Source organism: Lonchura striata, chromosome 30 (assembly GCF_050655825.1).
Source record: "Lonchura striata isolate lonStrDom1 chromosome 30, ASM5065582v1, whole genome shotgun sequence".
NCBI classification, from domain to species: domain Eukaryota; kingdom Metazoa; phylum Chordata; class Aves; order Passeriformes; family Estrildidae; genus Lonchura; species Lonchura striata.
In genome coordinates, this window is record NC_140732.1 from 8,056,817 (window position 1) to 8,074,432 (window position 17,616).

General features: G+C 66.8%; 2 protein-coding genes across 5 annotated transcripts; one reads left to right on the forward strand and one right to left on the reverse strand.

Annotated features, from left to right (window-relative positions):
* The first annotated feature begins 743 nt into the window (after positions 1-743).
* Positions 744-12,331, forward strand: ICAM5 (intercellular adhesion molecule 5). 2 transcript variants are annotated; one of them, XM_085563178.1, is made up of 10 exons: positions 744-937; positions 1,421-1,702; positions 3,208-3,519; positions 3,661-3,939; positions 4,019-4,297; positions 5,929-6,171; positions 6,305-7,411; positions 9,078-9,350; positions 10,058-10,321; positions 11,103-12,331. In XM_085563178.1, the coding sequence occupies exons 1-10, from the start codon at positions 880-882 to the stop codon at positions 11,315-11,317; spliced, it is 3,312 nt and encodes a 1,103-aa protein (XP_085419304.1). In that variant the 5' UTR covers positions 744-879; the 3' UTR covers positions 11,318-12,331. The 2 variants fall into 2 exon arrangements, with proteins under 2 accessions (XP_085419304.1, XP_085419303.1); XM_085563177.1 differs by having other exon boundaries at positions 6,305-9,350.
* A 1,105-nt stretch (positions 12,332-13,436) lies between these two features.
* On the reverse strand, positions 13,437-16,771 carry FDX2 (ferredoxin 2). 3 transcript variants are annotated; one of them, XM_085563292.1, is made up of 6 exons: positions 16,636-16,771; positions 16,438-16,544; positions 15,308-15,395; positions 14,541-14,664; positions 14,152-14,301; positions 13,437-13,651 (listed from the first exon to the last, which is right to left on the reverse strand). In XM_085563292.1, exons 1-6 carry the CDS (start codon positions 16,746-16,748, stop codon positions 13,523-13,525), a joined length of 711 nt encoding a protein of 236 aa, XP_085419418.1. In that variant the 5' UTR covers positions 16,749-16,771; the 3' UTR covers positions 13,437-13,522. The 3 variants fall into 3 exon arrangements, with proteins under 3 accessions (XP_085419418.1, XP_085419419.1, XP_085419420.1); XM_085563293.1 differs by lacking the exons at positions 13,437-13,651; positions 14,541-14,664 and having other exon boundaries at positions 14,074-14,301; XM_085563294.1 differs by lacking the exons at positions 13,437-13,651; positions 14,152-14,301; positions 14,541-14,664 and adding an exon at positions 14,935-15,199.
* Between the last annotated feature and the right edge of the window lie 845 nt (positions 16,772-17,616).

The window sequence follows — 17,616 nt, forward strand, 5'->3', positions numbered from 1 at the left end:
CGGTGTCCCCGCATTGTCCCGACATCACCGGTGTCCCCGCATTGTCCCGACATCGCCGGTGTCCCCAGCCCGCCCCCCCCGCACCCCGACCCGGTTGGGGACATCGCCGGTGTCCCCGCATTGTCCCACCCGGCTGGGGACATCGCTTGTCCCCGCATTGTCCCGACATCGCCGGTGTCCCCGCATTGTCCCACCCGGCTGGGGACATCGCCGGTGTCCCCGTATTGTCCCGACATCGCCGGTGTCCCCGCATTGTCCCACCCGGTTGGGACATCGCCGGTGTCCCCGCCCGTCCCCCCACGCGGTCCCGTCTGTCGCTGTCGCTTCGCCCACGCGCGGCCCGGAGCCGCCCACGCGGGGAGGGCTCAGGGGGCGTTCGGGGAGGGGCTGGGGGAGGGATTTTTTTTGGGGGGGGGGGTTTCGTGAAGCGCCGAGCACCGGGCGGGGGTGGGGGGGGGATTTTGGGGGGGGGCTGGGTGGGTTTCGCGTGGGCGGGGGGAGGAGCAGCCCCGCGGGACCGGCGGCGCGCGCGGCAGCGGAGGAGCTGCCTTCGGCCTCAGCCGCTTCTTCCTCCTCTTCCCCATCCTCCTCCGCTTCGTCCCCATCCTCCTCCTCCTCTTCTCCCTTCCCCATCCTCCTCCGCTTCATCCCCATCCTCCTCTTCCTCTTCTCCCTTCCCCACCCTCCTCCGCTTCATCCCCATCCTCCTCTTCCTCTTCTCCCTTCCCCATCCTCCTCCGCTTCATCCCCATCCTCCTCCTCCTCCCCGTCGCCTCCGTCCTCCTCCGCTTCATCCCCACCCTCATCCCCCTCGCCCTCCCCCTCCATCGCCGCCTCCATCCTCCTCTTCCTCCCCACCCTCCTCCTCCTCCTCTCCCGATGGGCGCCCCCGGCCCGGCCACGCGGCTCCTGCCCCCCCTCGTTCTGGCGCTCGCAGGTAAAGGGGGCAGGGGGGGCTCCTGGGTTTATTTGGGGGGGGGACCCTCCAAAATGGGGAGGGGGCGTCTCTGAGGATCCCCAAAACCAGCGATCATTAATTGGGGGGGGGGGGGGGAGAGAGCCCGAAATCAGCAGCGATTTTATTTTTTGGGGAGACACGACCCTGGGGACCCCCGGGAGTGGAAGGGGGGGACCCCCAGAGACCCCCCCAAAACACCAGAGGCCCTTTAGTGATGGGGTGGGGGGGGCACACAGGGACCCCCCACCCAACCCAGTAGTGAGGGACCCTAAAAATTCGGGGGGGTTCACACGCAGGGACCCCCAGGACCCCAAAATCCCAGCGGCCTTTTGGACTGGGGGGGTTGGGGACACACGGGGACACCCCCAGGACCTCGGCAGTTTTTTGGGGGGGGGTCTCAGGTTCGGCGGGGTCCCCCCCAGCCGGAATTGGGGGGGACTGCCCGTGGTGGGGGTCTCGCAGGGGTCGCCCGGGGCACCTTCACGGTGGTGGCCTGGCCGCGGGTGGCCGTGGTGGCCTTCGGGGGCTCGGTGACCGTCAACTGCAGCCGCAGCGCCTGCCCGGGGGGCGACAACGCCACGCTGGGGCTGGAGACCCCCCTGCCCGCGACCCCCGGCGCCGGGGGGCTCCGCTGGCAAAGCTTCCGGCTCCACAACGTGTCCCGGTGGAGCCCCGGGCCCGTCACCTGCACCGGCCGCTGCGGCGACACCGAGGCCAACGCCAGCACCGGCGTCCTCGTCTACCGTGAGTGCCGGGGGGGACGCGGCGGGGACACCGAGGGTGGCACCGAGGGTGGCACCGGGTGGGTCTCCAGAGCTGCCGGTGCCGGGACACGGTGGGGACACCGAGGGTGACACCGGCTCGGTCCCCAGAGCTACCGGAGCCGGTACCGGGGGGTGACACCGGGGGTGACACCGAGGGTGGCACTGTGGTGGTGTCACCGGCTCGGTCCCCAGAGCTACCGGGGCGGGGGGACACGGTGGGGATACCGGGGGTGACACCGCGGTGGTGACACCGGCTCGGTCCCCAGAGCTACCGGAGCCGGTACCGGGGGGGTGACACGGTAGGGACACCGAGGGTGACACCGGCTCGGTCCCCAGAGCTGCCGGAGCCGGTACCGGGGGGGGATACCGGGGATGACACCGCGGTGGTGACACCGGCTCGGTCCCCAGAGCTGCCGGAGCGGGTGGAGCTGGAGCCGGTACCGGGGGGGGTGACACGGTGGGGACACCGAGGGTGACACCGAGGGTGGCACCGGCTCGGTCCCCAGAGCTACCGGAGCCGGTACCGGGGGGGTGACACGGTGGGGACACCGAGGGTGACACCGAGGGTGGCACCGGCTCGGTCCCCAGAGCTACCGGAGCCGGTACCGGGGGGGATACTGGGGATGACACCGCGGTGGTGACACCGGCTCGGTCCCCAGAGCTGCCGGAGCCGGTACCGGGGGGGATACCGGGGATGACACCGGGGGTGACACCGGCTCGGTCCCCAGAGCTACCGGAGCCGGTACCGGGGGGGTGACACGGTGGGGACACCGAGGGTGACACCGGCTCGGTCCCCAGAGCTACCGGAGCCGGTACCGGGGGGGATACCGGGGGTGACACCGCGGTGGTGACACCGGCTCGGTCCCCAGAGCTGCCGGAGCGGGTGGAGCTGGAGCCGGTACCGGGGGGGTGACACGGTGGGGACACCGGGGGTGACACCGGCTCGGTCTCCAGAGCTGCCGGAGCCGGTACCGGGGGGTGACACAGTGGGGACACCGCGGTGGGGGCACCGGCTCGGTCCCCAGAGCTGCCGGAGCCGGTACCGGGGGGGATACCGGGGATGACACCGGGGGTGACACCGGCTCGGTCCCCAGAGCTGCCGGAGCGGGTGGAGCTGGAGCCGGTACCGGGGGGTTGACACGGTGGGGACACCGGGGGTGACACCGGCTCGGTCCCCAGAGCTGCCGGAGCGGGTGGAGCTGGAGCCGGTACCGGGGGGGTGACACGGTGGGGACACCGAGGGTGACACCGAGGGTGACACCGGCTCGGTCTCCAGAGCTACCGGAGCCGGTACCGGGGGGTGACACGGTGGGGACACCGAGGGTGACACCGGCTCGGTCTCCAGAGCTGCCGGAGCCGGTACCGGGGGGTGACACAGTGGGGACACCGCGGTGGGGGCACCGGCTCGGTCCCCAGAGCTGCCGGAGCCGGTACCGGGGGGGATACCGGGGATGACACCGGGGGTGACACCGGCTCGGTCCCCAGAGCTGCCGGAGCGGGTGGAGCTGGAGCCGGTGCCCCCGGTGGCGGTGGGGGACAGCCGGAACGTGACGTGCCGCGTGCGGGAGGTGGCTCCGCTGCGGAACCTGACGGTGACGCTCCGCCGCGGCACCGAGACGCTGCGCACCGAGAGCTTCGGCGACGCCGAGGGCAGCGCCAGCGTGGCCGTGAGCCACCCGCTGACCGTCACCCGCGGGGACCACGGCCAGCACGTCACCTGCCACGCCGAGCTCTCCCTGCGGCCGCACGGGCCCCTCTTCGCCCGCGCCGCCGTCCCGGTCACGCTCTCGGTGTTCGGTGAGTGGCGGCGCCGTCCCCACCCGCCGTCACCTCGTTGTCGCCCTCCCGGCCACGCCGCGCTCACCGGGATCCCGTCCCCGCCTCCGGGGATGCGCCACGGCCCCGGTGACCCCGCGTCCCCTCCCGGTGTCCCCGCAGCTCTCCCGGAGCCGCCGCAGCTCCGGGTCCCCGCCGTCCTCGAGGCCGGCACCGTGACCGCCGCCAGCTGCCGCATCACCGGCGCCTTCCCGGCCGGCGACGTCCGTGTCACGGCCGCGCTGGACCGGGAGCCGCTGAACGTCACGGCGGCGGTGGCCGGCGACACGGTGACGGCCAGCACCGAGCTGTCCCCGCGCAGCCCGGGCCCGCGGGAGCTCAGCTGCACGGCCGCGGTGGCCACGGCGGCACGGACGGCGCGGAGGCAGCTCCACGTTTACCGTGAGGCACCGGGAGGGGTGGCGGGAGGACCGCGGGAGCTCCAAACCCCCTCGGACCCACCCGTGGCACCCTCCCGCAGGATTCCCGGTGCCCACCCTGCAGCTGAGCCCGGCCCCGGTGGCGGCGGGCGGCGAGGTGACGGTGACGTGCCGCTCCGGTGCCACCGAGCCGCCGGCGGCGCGGCTGCAGCTCCGCGATGCGAACGGCGGCGTCCTGGCCGAGGGGCCGCCGCCGCGGCTGCAGCTCCGGTTACCGGCTCGGCGCGACGACGACGGACGGGAATTCCGGTGCCGGGCCAGCCTGGCGGTCGGTGACACCGTGCTGACAAAGGACGCGGACGCGCGGCTGGCGGTGCTCTGTGCGTGCCGCGGCCCCGCCCGCCGCTCCCGGCATTCCCCAAAATCCTTGTTTTATTCCCCAAAATCCTTGTTTTATTCCCCAAAATCCCTTCTTTTATTCCCCAGATATTCCCGAAATCCCGGCATTCCCCAAATCCCTTTTTTTATTCTCCGAAATCCCGGCATTCCCCAAAATCCTTGTTTTATTCCCCGAATTCCCGGCATTCCCCAAATCCCCTTTTTTTATTCCCCGAAATCCCGGCATTCCCCAAATCCCTCTTTTTATTCCCCGAATTCCCGGCATTCCCCAAATCCCCTTTTTTTATTCCCCGAAATCCCGGCATTCCCCAAATCCCTCTTTTTATTCTCCGAAATCCCGGCATTCCCCAAAATCCTTTTCTTATTCCCCGAAATCCCGGCATTCCCCAAAATCCCTTTTTTTATTCCCTGAAATCCCGGCATTCCCCAAATCCCTTTTTTTAATTCCCTGAAATCCCGGCATTCCCCAAAATCCTTTTTTTTTATTCCCCAGATATTCCCGAATTCCCGGCATTCCCCAAATCCCCTTTTTTATTCCCCGAATTCCCGGCATTCCCCAAATCCCTTTTTTTAATTCCCGGAATTCCCGGCATTCCCCAAATCCCTTTTTTTATTCCCCAGATATTCCCGAAATCCCTTTTTTGTTGTTTTCCTCCCCAGATCTCCCCGAAATCCCTTTTTTGGTCATTTTTCCCCCCAGATCTCCCCGAAATCCGTTTTTTTTTTTGTTTTTTTTTCCCCAGATCTCCCCGAAATCCCTTTTTTTGTCATTTTTCCACCCCCAGATCTCCCCGAAATCCCTTTTTTTTTGTTTTTCCCCCCAGATCTCCCCGAAACACCTTTTTTTTTGTTTTTCCCCCAGATCTCCCCGAAATCCCTTTTTTTTTGTTTTTCCCCCAGATCTCCCCGAAACCCCTTTTTTTGTTTTCCCCCCAGATCTCCCCGAAACCCCTTTTTTTTTGTCGTTTTCCTCCCCAGATCTCCCCCAACCCCCTTTTTTTTTGTTTTTCCCCCCAGATCTCCCCGAAACCCCTTTTTTTTTTGTTTTTCCCCCCAGATCTCCCCGAAACCCCTTTTTTTTTTGTTTTTCCCCCCAGATCTCCCCCAACCCCCTTTTTTGTTGTTTTCCCCCCAGATCTCCCCGAAACCCCTTTTTTTTTGTCGTTTTCCTCCCCAGATCTCCCCCAACCCCCTTTTTTTTTGTTTTTCCCCCCAGATCTCCCCGAAACCCCTTTTTTTTTTGTTTTTCCCCCCAGATCTCCCCGAAACCCCTTTTTTTTTTGTTTTTCCCCCCAGATCTCCCCGAAACCCCTTTTTTTTTGTTTTTCCCCCCAGATCTCCCCGAAACCCCTTTTTTTTTTGTTTTTCCCCCCAGATCTCCCCGAAACCCCTTTTTTTTGTTGTTTTCCCCCCAGATCTCCCCAAAATCCCTTTTTTTTTGTTTTTCCCCCCAGATCTCCCCGAAACCCCTTTTTTTTTTGTTTTTCCCCCCAGATCTCCCCGAAACCCCTTTTTTTTTTGTTTTTCCCCCCAGATCTCCCCAAAATCCCTTTTTTTGTTGTTTTCCCCCCAGATCTCCCCAAAATCCCTTTTTTTTTGTTTTTCCCCCCAGATCTCCCCGAAATCCCGGCCAGCGGCTGCCCCGCCCGCCGCACGTGGCTGCGGGGCACGCTGGCGGCGCTGTCCTGCCGCGCCACCGGCAACCCCGCGCCCACCGTGACCTGCGGCCGCCGCGGGGTCCCGGTGGCCACCACCGAGCCCGAGCCGGTGACCCGGTCCCGAGCGGGCACCTACGTGTGCAACGCCACCAACGCGCTGGGCACGCGCAGCCGCCGCGTCACCGTGCGCGTGGAGTGTGAGTGGCACCGGGGCGGCACCGGGGCGGCACCGGGGCGGCACCGGGGCGGCACCGGGGCGGCACCGGGGCCGGTAGCGGGTCCCCGAGGTGGCCAGCGAGGTGACCGCGTGGCCTCCGTGTCCCCCCAAAGACGAGCCCACGCTGTCCGAGGCGGGGTGCCCGGCGCGCCGCGTCTGGGTGGAGGGGCAGCGGCGGGAGCTGGAGTGCCGCGCCGACGGGGACCCCGCGCCCAGCACGAGCTGCGCCCGCCGCGGCGGCACCCGTGGGAGTGGCACCCGTGGGAGTGGCACCCGTGGGAGTGGCACCCAGCACGATGGCACCCAGCACGGGGACACCCGTGGGAGTGGCACCCAGCATGGTGACACCCAGCACGGTGACACCCGTGGGAGTGGCACCCGTGGGAGTGGCACCCGTGGGAGTGGCACCCAGCACGGGGACACCCAGCACGGTGACACCCGTGACGGTGGCACCCGTGGGAGTGGCACCCGTGGGAGTGGCACCCAGCACGGTGACACCCAGCACGGTGACACCCGTGGGAGTGGCACCCAGCACGGTGACACCCAGCACGGTGACACCCGTGGGAGTGGCACCCGTGGGAGTGGCACCCAGCACGGGGACACCCGTGGGAGTGGCACCCAGCACGGTGACACCCAGCACGGTGGCACCCGTGGGAGTGGCACCCAGCATGGTGGCACCCAGCACGGTGACACCCGTGATGGTGGAGCCCGCAATAATGGCACCCAGCACGGTGCCACCCAGCATGGTGGCACCCACAACGGTGGCATCCGTGAGAGTGGCACCCGTGGGAGTGGCACCCACAATGGTGGCACCCACCACGGTGACACCCACGATGGTGACACCCAGCACGGTGACACCCATGATGGTGGCACCCAAAAGGGTGGCACCCGCGATGGTGGCACCCACAACGGCGAGGTCACCCTCCACGGTGACACCCTTGATGGTGGCACCCACGATGGTGACACCCTCCATGGTGGCACCCACGATGGTGACAACCACTATGGTGGCACCCATGAAGTTGGCACCAGTGACAGTGACACCCACCATGGTGAGGTCACCCACGACGGTGGCACCCACGACGGTGGCACCCACGACGGTGGCACCCACGACGGTGGCACCCGCGGCCGCGTGGTCACCCGGGCCGACGGTGGCCGCTACGTGTGCAGGGCCACCAACCGGCACGGGGTGGCCGTGAGGAGCGTCCTGGTCACCGTGGAGTGTGAGTGCGACACCGGGCGTGACACCGGGCGGGGACGGGACACCGGGGACGGGACGGGACACCGGGACGGGGAGGGGACACCGGGACGGGAGGGGACACCGGGGACGGGAGGGGACGGGGAGGGGACAGGGATCTGGTGGCACCAGGGATGGCACAGGGGTCTCCCGGTGGATCCCGATGGGTCAGGGTGGTCTCCCGGTGGATCCTGGTGGGTCAGGGTGGTCTCCCGGTGGATCCCGGCGGGGTCAGGGTGCTTTCCCGGGGGTCTCCCGGTGGATCCCGGTGGGTCAGGGTGGTCTCCCGGGACTCTCCCGGGGCACTCCCGGGGTGTCAGGGCGGTCTCCCGGTGGATCCCGGTGGGTCAGGGTGGTCTCCCGGGGGTCTCCCGGGGATCCCGGTGGGTCAGGGTGGTCTCCCGGTGGATCCCGGGGGGTCAGGGTGGTCTCCCGGGGCTCTCCCGGGGGTCAGGGTGGTCTCCCGGTGGATCCCGGGGGGTCAGGGTGGTCTCCCGGGGCTCTCCCGGGGCTCTCCCGGGGGGTCAGGGTGGTCTCCCGGTGGATCCCGGGGGGTCAGGGTGGTCTCCCGGGGCTCTCCCGGAGCTCTCCCGGGGGGTCAGGGTGGTCTCACGGGGGATCCCGGTGGGTCAGGGTGGTCTCCCGGTGGATCCCGGTGGGTCAGGGCGGTCTCCCGGGGCTCTCCCGGGGCTCTCCCGGTGGGTCAGGGTGGTCTCCCGGTGGATCCCGGTGGGTCAGGGCGGTCTCCCGGGGCTCTCCCGGGGCTCTCCCGGTGGGTCCCGGTGGTCTCCCGGTGGGTCCCGGTGGGTCAGGGCGGTCTCCCGGTGGATCCCGGTGGGTCAGGGCGGTCTCCCGGGGCTCTCCCGGGGCTCTCCCGGTGGGTCAGGGTGGTCTCCCGGGGGATCCCGGTGGGTCAGGGTGGTCTCCCGGTGGATCCCGGTGGGTCAGGGCAGTCTCCCGGGGCTCTCCCGGGGCTCTCCCGGTGGGTCAGGGTGGTCTCCCGGGGCTCTCCCGGGGGGTCAGGGTGGTCTCACGGGGTTCTCCCGGTGGGTCAGGGTGGTCTCCCGGGGGATCCCGGTGGGTCAGGGCGGTCTCACGGGGGATCCCGGTGGGTCAGGGTGGTCTCCCGGTGGATCCCGGTGGGTCAGGGCGGTCTCCCGGTGGATCCCGGTGGGTCAGGGTGGTCTCCCAGGGCTCTCCCGGGGCTCTCCCGGTGGGTCAGGGTGGTCTCCCGGTGGATCCCGGGAGGGTCAGGGTGGTCTCCCGGGGGATCCCGGTGGGTCAGGGTGGTCTCCCGGGGCTCTCCCGGGGCTCTCCCGGGGGGTCAGGGTGGTCTCCCGGTGGATCCCGGTGGGTCAGGGCGGTCTCCCGGTGGATCCCGGTGGGTCAGGGTGGTCTCCCAGGGCTCTCCCGGGGCTCTCCCGGGGGGTCAGGGTGGTCTCACGGGGGATCCCGGTGGGTCAGGGTGGTCTCCCGGTGGATCCCGGGGGGTCAGGGCGGTCTCCCGGGGCTCTCCCGGTGGATCCCGGTGGGTCAGGGTGGTCTCCCGGGGCTCTCCCGGGGCTCTCCCGGTGGATCCCGGTGGGTCAGGGTGCTCTCCCGGGGCTCTCCCGGGGCTCTCCCGCCACCATCCCGCCTCCCGCCGCCTCCAGACCGGCCGAGCCTCGGCGAGCGCGGCTGCCCCGAGCGGCGCCGGTGGCTGGAGGGGACCCCGGCCGAGCTGGGCTGCGCCGCCACCGGGAACCCCCCGCCCCGCGTCACCTGCGCCAAGCTGGGCGAGCCCGGCAACGCCACCGGGCCCGGCGACCCCCGGGACCCCCCCCGGGCCACCGCCAATGTCACCCGCGCCCACGCGGGCACCTACCGGTGCCGGGCCACCAACGCGCACGGCTCCGCCGTCCGCAACGTCACCGTGGCCGTGGAGTGTGAGCGCGGGCGGCGATTTTGGGGGAAACCGGGGGTTTGGGGGGAAACCGGGGGTTTGGGGGAAAACCGAGGGGTTTGGGGGGAAATCCGGGGGTTTGGGGGAGCAAACCGGGGGTTTGGGGAAACCGGGGGTTTGGGGGGAAACCGGGGGTTTTTGGGGGGTAAACCGGGGGGTTTGGGGACAAACCGGGGGTTTGGGGGGGCAAACCGGGGGTTTGGGGGGGAAAACCGGGGGTTTGGGGGGGCAAACCGGGGGTTTTGGGGGGTAAACCGGGGAGTTTTGAGGTCAAACTGGGGGTTTGGGGGGAAACCAGGGGTTTGGGGGGCAAACCGGGGGTTTGGGGGGCAAACCGGGGGTTTGGGGGGGCAAACCGGGGGTTTGGGGGGCAAACCGGGGGTTTTGGGGGTTAATCCGGGGGTTTGGGGGCAATCCGGGGATTTGGGGGGAAATCCGGAGGGTTTGGGGGGCAAACCGGGGTTTTCAGGGGGCAAACCGGGGATTTTGGGGGGAAAAAGGGGTTTTTGGGGTCAACCCGGGGTTTTCGGGGGGCAAACCGGGGGTTTTGGGTTGCAAACCGGGGATTTTGGGGGGAAATCCGGGGGTTTGGGGGGCAAACCGGGCGTTTTGGGGACAAACCGGCGATTTTGGGGGGAAACCCGGGGCTTTGGGGGCGGCTCTCAGCGGCGGCCGCTCGCCCCGGCGCAGACGGCCCCGCCGGTGTCACGGTGCGCGTGCTGCCCTCGGCCAACGTCAGCCGCGGCGGCGGCTTCACCGTGGAGTGCGGCGCCGAGGGGCTCCCGGTGCCCACGTACAGCTGGGCGCTGCCCCCCGCGCCCAACCTGCGCCTGGCCGCCGACAACCGCTCGGTCACCGTCACCGGAGCCACGGCGGCCAACCGGGGCGTCTACACCTGCACGGCGAGCAACCGGCACGGCCGGCGGGCCGGGAGCGTCGTGGTGCGGGTGGACGGTGAGCTGGCGAAGCGGGCTGGGGAGGGAGGCGGGCACCGGTTCCGGTCCGGTGGTACCGGCCCCGTCCCGGTGTTACCGGTCCTGTCCTGGTGGTACCAGTTCCGGTCCGGTGGTACCGGCCCCGTCCCGGTGTCACCGGTGTGTCCCATTGTCACCGCCACATCCCGGTGTTACCGCCCCGTCCCTGTGTCACCGCCCCATCCCGGTGTCCCCGTGTCCCGGTGTCCCGACCCGTCCCGGTGTCACTGTGTCCCGGTGTCCCGGCCGGTCCCGGTGTCACTGTGTCCCGGTGTGTCCCGGTGTCACTGTGTCCCAGTGTCACTGGTCCCGTCCCGGTGTCCCCGTGTCCCGGTGTCCCGGTGTCACTGTGTCCCGGTGTCCCGGCCCGTCCCGGTGTCCCGGTGTCCCGGTGTGTCCCGGTGTCACTGTGTCCCAGTGTCACTGGTCCCGTCCCGGTGTCCCGGTGTGTCCCGGTGTCACTGTGTCCCGGTGTCCCGGCGTGTCCCGGTGTCACTGTGTCCCGGTGTGCTGGCCCGTCCCGGTGTGTCCCGGTCAGTCCTGGTGTCACTGTGTCCCGGTGTCACTGGTCCCGTCCCGGTGTCACTGTGTCCTGGTGTCCCGGCTGGTCCCGGTGTCACTGTGTCCCGGTGTCACCGGTCCCGTCCTGGTGTCCCGGTGTGTCCCGGTGTCACTGTGTCCCGGTGTCACTGGTCCCGTCCCGGTGTCCCGGTGTGTCCCGGTGTCCCGGCCGGTCCCGGTGTCACCGGTGCCGCCCGCAGGGAGCCGTCTGGCGGCGCTGGCGGCGTTGGGGTCCCTGGGCGCGGTGGCGGCGCTGGCGCTGGCGGCGGCCGGCGGCGTCTACGTGAAGAGCGCGGCCGGTAGGACGGGCGAGTACAACGTGCGCGACGCCGAGGGCTTCGGGACCAGCACCGGCACCGCCACTGCCACCGGCACCGGCACCGAGGGCTTCGGGATCTGCCTGGCGCAGCCGTGACCGGCACCGGCACTGGCACCGGGACCGGCACCGGCACCGGTACCGAGGGCTTCGGGATCCGCCTGGCGCAGCCGTGACCGGCACCGGGACCGGCACCGAGGGCTTCGGGATCCACCTGGCGCAGCCGTGACCGGCACCGGGACCGGGACCAGCACCGGCACCGGCACCGGCACCGGCACCGAGGGCTTCGGGATCTGCCTGGCGCAGCCGTGACCGGCACCGGGACCGGCACCGGCACCGGCACCGGCACCGAGGGCTTCGGGATCCGCCTGGTGCAGCCGTGACCGGCACCGGGACCGGGACCAGCACCGGGACCGGCACCGGCACCGAGGGCTTCGGGATCCACCTGGCGCAGCCGTGACCGGCACCGGGACCGGGACCAGCACCGGCACCGGCACCGGCACTGGCTCCGAGGGCTTCAGGATCTGCCTGGCGCAGCCGTGACCGGCACCAGGACCGGGACCGGCACCGGCACCGGCACCGAGGGCTTCGGGATCCACCTGGCGCAGCCGTGACCGGCACCGGGACCGGGACCAGCATCGGGACCGGGACCGCCACCGGCGCCGAGGGCTTCGGGATCCGCCTGGCGCAGCCGTGACCGGCACGGCCACCGGCACCGGGACCGGCACCGATCCTCCCGTGCTCCCCGAACCCCAAACCCCCGGGCCCGGGGGATTTTGGGGGGATTTTGGGCACTCGGCAGTGCCAGGACGTTCCTCTGGAGGTGCCCGGTGGTACCGGCACAACCGCGGGGAGGATTTTGGCATCCGGATCGAGCAGTCGGGACCGGGACCGGGACCAGGACCGGGACCATCCCCGTGGGGTTTTGGGGTCCCCAAAGTTCCCCCCCCACCCCCCAGGGGTTTTTTGGGGGGTTTTGGGGCGATCTGAGGGATTTGGGAGCCGCCGCTCGGGGCCGGGCGCTCCGGGGGTCGCGGGGCCGGTTCCTCCCGGGGCGGGGAGCGACCCCCCCCCAAAATAAACGGCCCCGGTGCCGGGGGGCGTCACCACCGAGCTGGCCCCGAATCTGCTCCCCTGGAGCCCCCCGGTGTTACCGACACCCCCCGGTGTCACCGAGACCCCCCAAAACCCCCCCGGTGCCACCAACCCCTCCCGGTGTCACCGACCCCTCCCGGTGTCACCAACCCCCCCCAGAATCCCCCCCGGTGTCACCGAGACCCCCCCGGTGTCACCGACCCCCCCCCCAGAATCCCCCCGGTGTCACCGAGCCCCCCCCCGGTGTCACCGACCCCCCCCAGTGTCACCGAGACCCCCCCGGTGCCACCGGACACCCGCAGGACCCCGAGCAGCACCCAAGGGTGCCCAATTAGCGATGGGTCCCTCATTAATGACCCGGGGCTCGTTACCCAATCCGAACCCCGGGATTTTTTTGGGGGGCTGGCGGGGGTCGCCCTGTCCCTCCCCCCTCCCGGGGGGAATTTGGGGGGACCCGAATCGATTTTTGAGGGGGGGTCCCCCAAGGGGTTCCGTGTGGTTTGGGGGTGTCGGGATAGGATTTCGGGGTGTCAGTATAATTTGGGGTGTCAGGATTTGGGGTGTCAGTGTGGTTTTGGGGTATCTCAGTACAATTTGGGGTGTCAGTATATTTTGGGGTGTCAGTATATTTTGGGGTTCAGTGTAATTTCGGGGTGTCAGGATTTAGGGTGTCAGTGGGGTTTGGGGGTGTCAGGATTTTGGGGTGTCTGGGGTTTCTGGGTGTCGGGATAGGATTTTGGGGTGTCAGTGCGGTTTCGGGGTATCTCAGTGTATTTTGGGGTATCTCAGTGTATTTTGGGGTTCAGCGGGGTTTTGGGGTGTCAGGATTTGGGGTGTCAGTGTATTTAGGGGTATCTCAGTGTATTTCGGGGTATCTCAGTATATTTTGGGGTGTCAGCGTGGTTTGGAGGTGTCAGGATTTGGGGTGTCAGTGTATTTCGGGGTATCTCAGTATATTTTGGGGTATCCCAGTATCATTTTGGGGTGTCAGTGTGGTTTAGGGGTGTCAGGATTTGGGGTGTCAGTGTGGTTTGGGGGTATCTCAGTATATTTTGGGGTATCCCAGTATAATTTTGGGGTGTCAGTGGGGTTTCGGGGTGTCAGGATTTGGGGTGTCAGTGTATTTTGGGGTATCCCAGTATAATTTTGGGGTATCCCGGTATAATTTTGGGGTGTCAGTGTGGTTTGGAGGTGTCAGGATTTGGGGTGTCAGTGTGGTTTTGGGGTATCTCCGTGTATTTCGGGGTATCTCAGTATATTTTGGGGTATCCCAGTATAATTTTGGGGTATCCCGGTATAATTTTGGGGTATCCCGGTATAATTTTGGGGTGTCAGTGTGGTTTGGGGGTATCTCAGTATATTTTGGGGTATCCCAGTATATTTTGGGGTGTCAGTGGGGTTTGGGGGTATCTCAGTGTATTTTGGGGTATCCCGGTATAATTTTGGGGTATCCCAGTATCATTTTGGGGTGTCAGTGTGGTTTGGGGGTATCTCAGTGTATTTTGGGGTATCCCAGTATATTTTGGGGTGTCAGTGGGGTTTGGGGGTATCTCAGTGTATTTCGGGGTATCCCAGTATAATTTTGGGGTATCCCAGTATATTTTGGGGTATCCCAGTATATTTTGGGGTATCCCAGTATAATTTCAGGGTATCCCAGTATATTTTGGGGTATCCCAGTATATTTTGGGGTGTCAGTGTGGTTTGGGGGTATCTCAGTATATTTGGGGTATCCCAGTATAATTTTGGGGTATCTCAGTGTATTTTGGGGTATCTCAGTATATTTTGGGGTATCCCAGTATATTTTGGGGTATCCCAGTACAATTTTGGGGTGTCAGTGGGGTTTGGGGGTGTGCCCGTCCACGTAGAAGTTGCGCGTCAGGCGGGGCAGGGCGATGCGCGCCCCCTCCATGGCCGGGCTCAGGCACAGCTGGCAGCCCAGGCGCGAGTTCTCCCGCAGCAGCGGCGCCTGGTCCAGCAGATCCTCCTCCCTACGGGATTACCGGGGATTACCGGGGGTTCCCGGGGGTTACCGGGGGGTTTGGGGGTGTCCCGGGGGGTTTGGGGGTGTCCCGGGGGGGTTTTGGGGGGCTCAGGGGGTTTGGGGGCTCAGGCACAGCTGGCAGCCCAGGCGCGAGTTCTCCCGCAGCAGCGGCGCCTGGTCCAGCAGATCCTCCTCCCTACGGGATTACCGGGGTTACCGGGGGTTACCGGGGTTACCGGGGGTTACCGGGGGTTTGGGGGTGTCCCGGGGGGTTTGGGGGTCACAGGGGGTTTGGGGGCTCAGGCACAGCTGGCAGCCCAGGCGCGAGTTCTCCCGCAGCAGCGGCGCCTGGTCCAGCAGATCCTCCTCCCTACGGGATTACCGGGGTTACCGGGGGTTCCCGGGGGTTACCGGGGGGTTTGGGGGTGTCCCGGGGGGGTTTTGGGGGGCTCAGGGGGTTTGGGGGCTCGGGCACAGCTGGCAGCCCAGGCGCGAGTTCTCCCGCAGCAGCGGCGCCTGGTCCAGCAGATCCTCCTCCCTACGGGATTACCGGGGTTTACCGGGCTTACCGGGGGTTACCGGGGGGTTCCCGGGGGGTTCCCGGGGGGTTTGGGGGTGTCCCGGGGGGTTTTGGGGGGCTCAGGTGGTTTTGAGGGCTCGGGCACAGCTGGCAGCCCAGGCGCGAGTTCTCCCGCAGCAGCGGCGCCTGGTCCAGCAGATCCTCCTCCCTACGGGATTACCGGGGTTACCGGGGGTTACCGGGGATTACCGGGGGTTACCGGGGGTTTGGGGGTGTCCCGGGGGGTTTTGGGGGGCTCAGGTGGTTTTGAGGGCTCGGGCACAGCTGGCAGCCCAGGCGCGAGTTCTCCCGCAGCAGCGGCGCCTGGTCCAGCAGATCCTCCTCCCTGCGGGGTTACCGGGGCTTACCGGGGGTTCCCGGGGGGTTCCCGGGGGGTTTGGGGGTGTCCCGGGGGGTTTGGGGGTGTCCCGGGGGGTTCCCGGGGGTCCCTCACCGCTCGTCGGGCGCCGGGAGCCGCTCCAGGTGGGGCTCGCTGATGTAAACGTGGCACGTGGAGCAGGCCAGGGACGCCTCGCAGGCGCCTGCGGGACCGGAGAGAACAACGGGAATACCGGGAATACCGGGAGAGCACCGGGAACACCGGGAGAGAGCCACGGTAATGCCGGGAGTACCGGGAGGGCACCGGGAACACCGGGAGAGAGCCGGTAAAGCCCCGGGAACACCGGGACAGCCCCACGGGAGCGCCGATAGCACCGGGAGAGAGCCGGGAATAGCGGGAACAGCGGGAGAGCACCGGCAGAGGGAGCCGGTAATACCAGGAGAGAGCCGGGAATAGCGGGAGTACCGGGAGAGTACGGGGAGAGTACCGGGAATACCGGGAAACTACCAGGAGAGGGCGCCGGTAATACCGGGAATAGCGGGAGAGAGCCGGGAGAGAGCGCCGGTAACACCGGGAGTACCGGGAGAGTATTGGGAATACCGCGAGAGCACCGGGAGAGAGCGCCGGTAATACCGGGAATAGCGGGAGAGAGCCGGGAGAGAGCGACGGTAACACTGGGAGTACCGGGAGAGTATTGGGAATACCGCGAGAGCACCGGGAGAGAGCGCCGGTAATACCGGGAATAGCGGGAGAGAGCCGGGAGTACCGGGAGAGAGCCGGTAAAGCCCTGGAAATACCGGGACAGCCTCACGGGAGCGCCGATAGCACGGGGAGAGAGCCGGGAGAGTACCGGGAACACCGGGAGAGCACCGGTAAAGCCCCGGGAATACCGGGAATAACGGGAGAGTACCGGGAACACCGGGAGAGAGACGGGAACACCGGGACAGCCCCACGGGAGCCGCCGTTAGTACCGGGACAGGCCTCGGGAACGCCCCGAGAACAGCGGGACAGCCCCGGGAACGCCCCTGGACACCCCCGGGAGCGCCGTTAGCACCGGGAACGCCCCGGTAACACCGGGACACCCCCAGGAACGCCTCGGTAACACCGGGACACCCCCCAAGCGCTGTCAGCACCGAGACCCCCGCGGAGCACCGGCCCCGTCCCGGGAGCGCTCTGTCGGTACCGGGAGCCTCCCGGAGCCCCGAGCGCGCTTCCCCACTCCCGTTCCCGGTGCCGGTACCGACCCTCCAGCTCCAGCCCGTGCCGCTGCGCCAGGTGCAGCACGTTGTCACCGACTCTGCCGCGCACCGGCACCTCCCGCCCCTCCCGGTCCACGAACACGACGTTAACCCTGCGGAAAGCGGGAGGGAAAGGCCGCGGCGGGCTCAGCGCCGGGACTCGCTCCGGTTCCGCCGCGCCGCGAGGGAGTTGCCGGGACTCACACGGCGGCCTCGGGCTGCTCGGCCGCGGCGCCGCCGCCGCTGAGGCCGCGGGAGAAGCCGCGGAGGAGCCGCCGCGTCACGGAGCCGCCGCTCGCCGCCATGGGCGCCGCCATGTTGGGCGCCACGTGACCGCGCCACGTGACCGCCCGCGGGGAGAGGGGCGGGCCAGGGAGGGAGTGGGCGTGGCCATAGAGGGAGTGGGCGGGGCCAGGGAGGGAGTGAGCGGGGCCGGGGAGAGTGGGCGGGGCCAGGGAGGGAGTGGGCGGGGCCTCCGCTGGGCGCGAAAAGCCCGGCCGCGAATTTGGCGGGAAATTGGGGATTTTTGGGGGGAAATTGGGGATTTTTGGGGAGAAATTAAGGATTTTTTTAAATTTTGAGCGAAAATTGTGGGATTTTGGAAGGAAATTGGGGGATTCTGTGGGGAAATTTGGGAATTTGGGAGGAAATTGGGGAATTCTGAGGGGAAATTGGGGAATTTTGGGGGGAAATTTGGAATTTTGGGGGGAAAATTGGGGATTTTTGGGGGGAAATTGGGGATTTTTGGGGGGAAATTGGGGATTTTTTGGGAATTTTGAGGGAAAATTGTGGGATTTTGGGAGGAAATTGGTGAGTTTTGGGAAAAAATTAAGGGATTTTGGGAGGAAATTGGGGAATTCTGTGGGGAAATTTGTGAGGAAATTGGGAATTTTTGGGGGGAAATGGGGGGATTTTGGGAGGAAATTGGGGGATTTTGTGGGGAAATCTGGGAATTTTGGGAGGAAATTGGGGATTTTTTTGAATTTTGGGGGAAATAGGGGGATTTTGGAAGGAAATTGGGAAGAAATTCGGGAATTCTGTGGGGAAATTTGTGAGGAAATTGGGAATTTTGTGGGGGAAATTGGAGATTTTTGGGAAAAAATTTAGAGGATTTTGGGAGGAAATTGGGGAATTTGGGGAAGAAATTGAGGAATTTTGGGAATTTGGGAGGAAACTGGAATTTTT

Excerpts from the sequence above, each read along its gene's own strand:
- ICAM5 (XM_085563177.1), top strand. The coding sequence starts at position 880 with ATGGGCGCCCCCGGCCCGGCCACGCGGCTCCTGCCCCCCCTCGTTCTG. Across the intron at positions 4,298-5,928 it reads CGCGCGGCTGGCGGTGCTCT|ATCTCCCCGAAATCCCGGCC; the intron begins GTGCGTGCCGCG and ends TTTTCCCCCCAG. Across the intron at positions 10,322-11,102 it reads CGTCGTGGTGCGGGTGGACG|GGAGCCGTCTGGCGGCGCTG; the intron begins GTGAGCTGGCGA and ends TGCCGCCCGCAG.
- FDX2 (XM_085563292.1), bottom strand. The coding sequence starts at position 16,748 with ATGGCGGCGCCCATGGCGGCGAGCGGCGGCTCCGTGACGCGGCGGCTC. Across the intron at positions 15,396-16,437 it reads GCACGGGCTGGAGCTGGAGG|GCGCCTGCGAGGCGTCCCTG; the intron begins GTCGGTACCGGC and ends CCGGTCCCGCAG. Across the intron at positions 13,652-14,151 it reads GACGGGCACACCCCCAAACC|ACACTGACACCCCAAAATTA; the intron begins CCACTGACACCC and ends TACCCCCAAACC.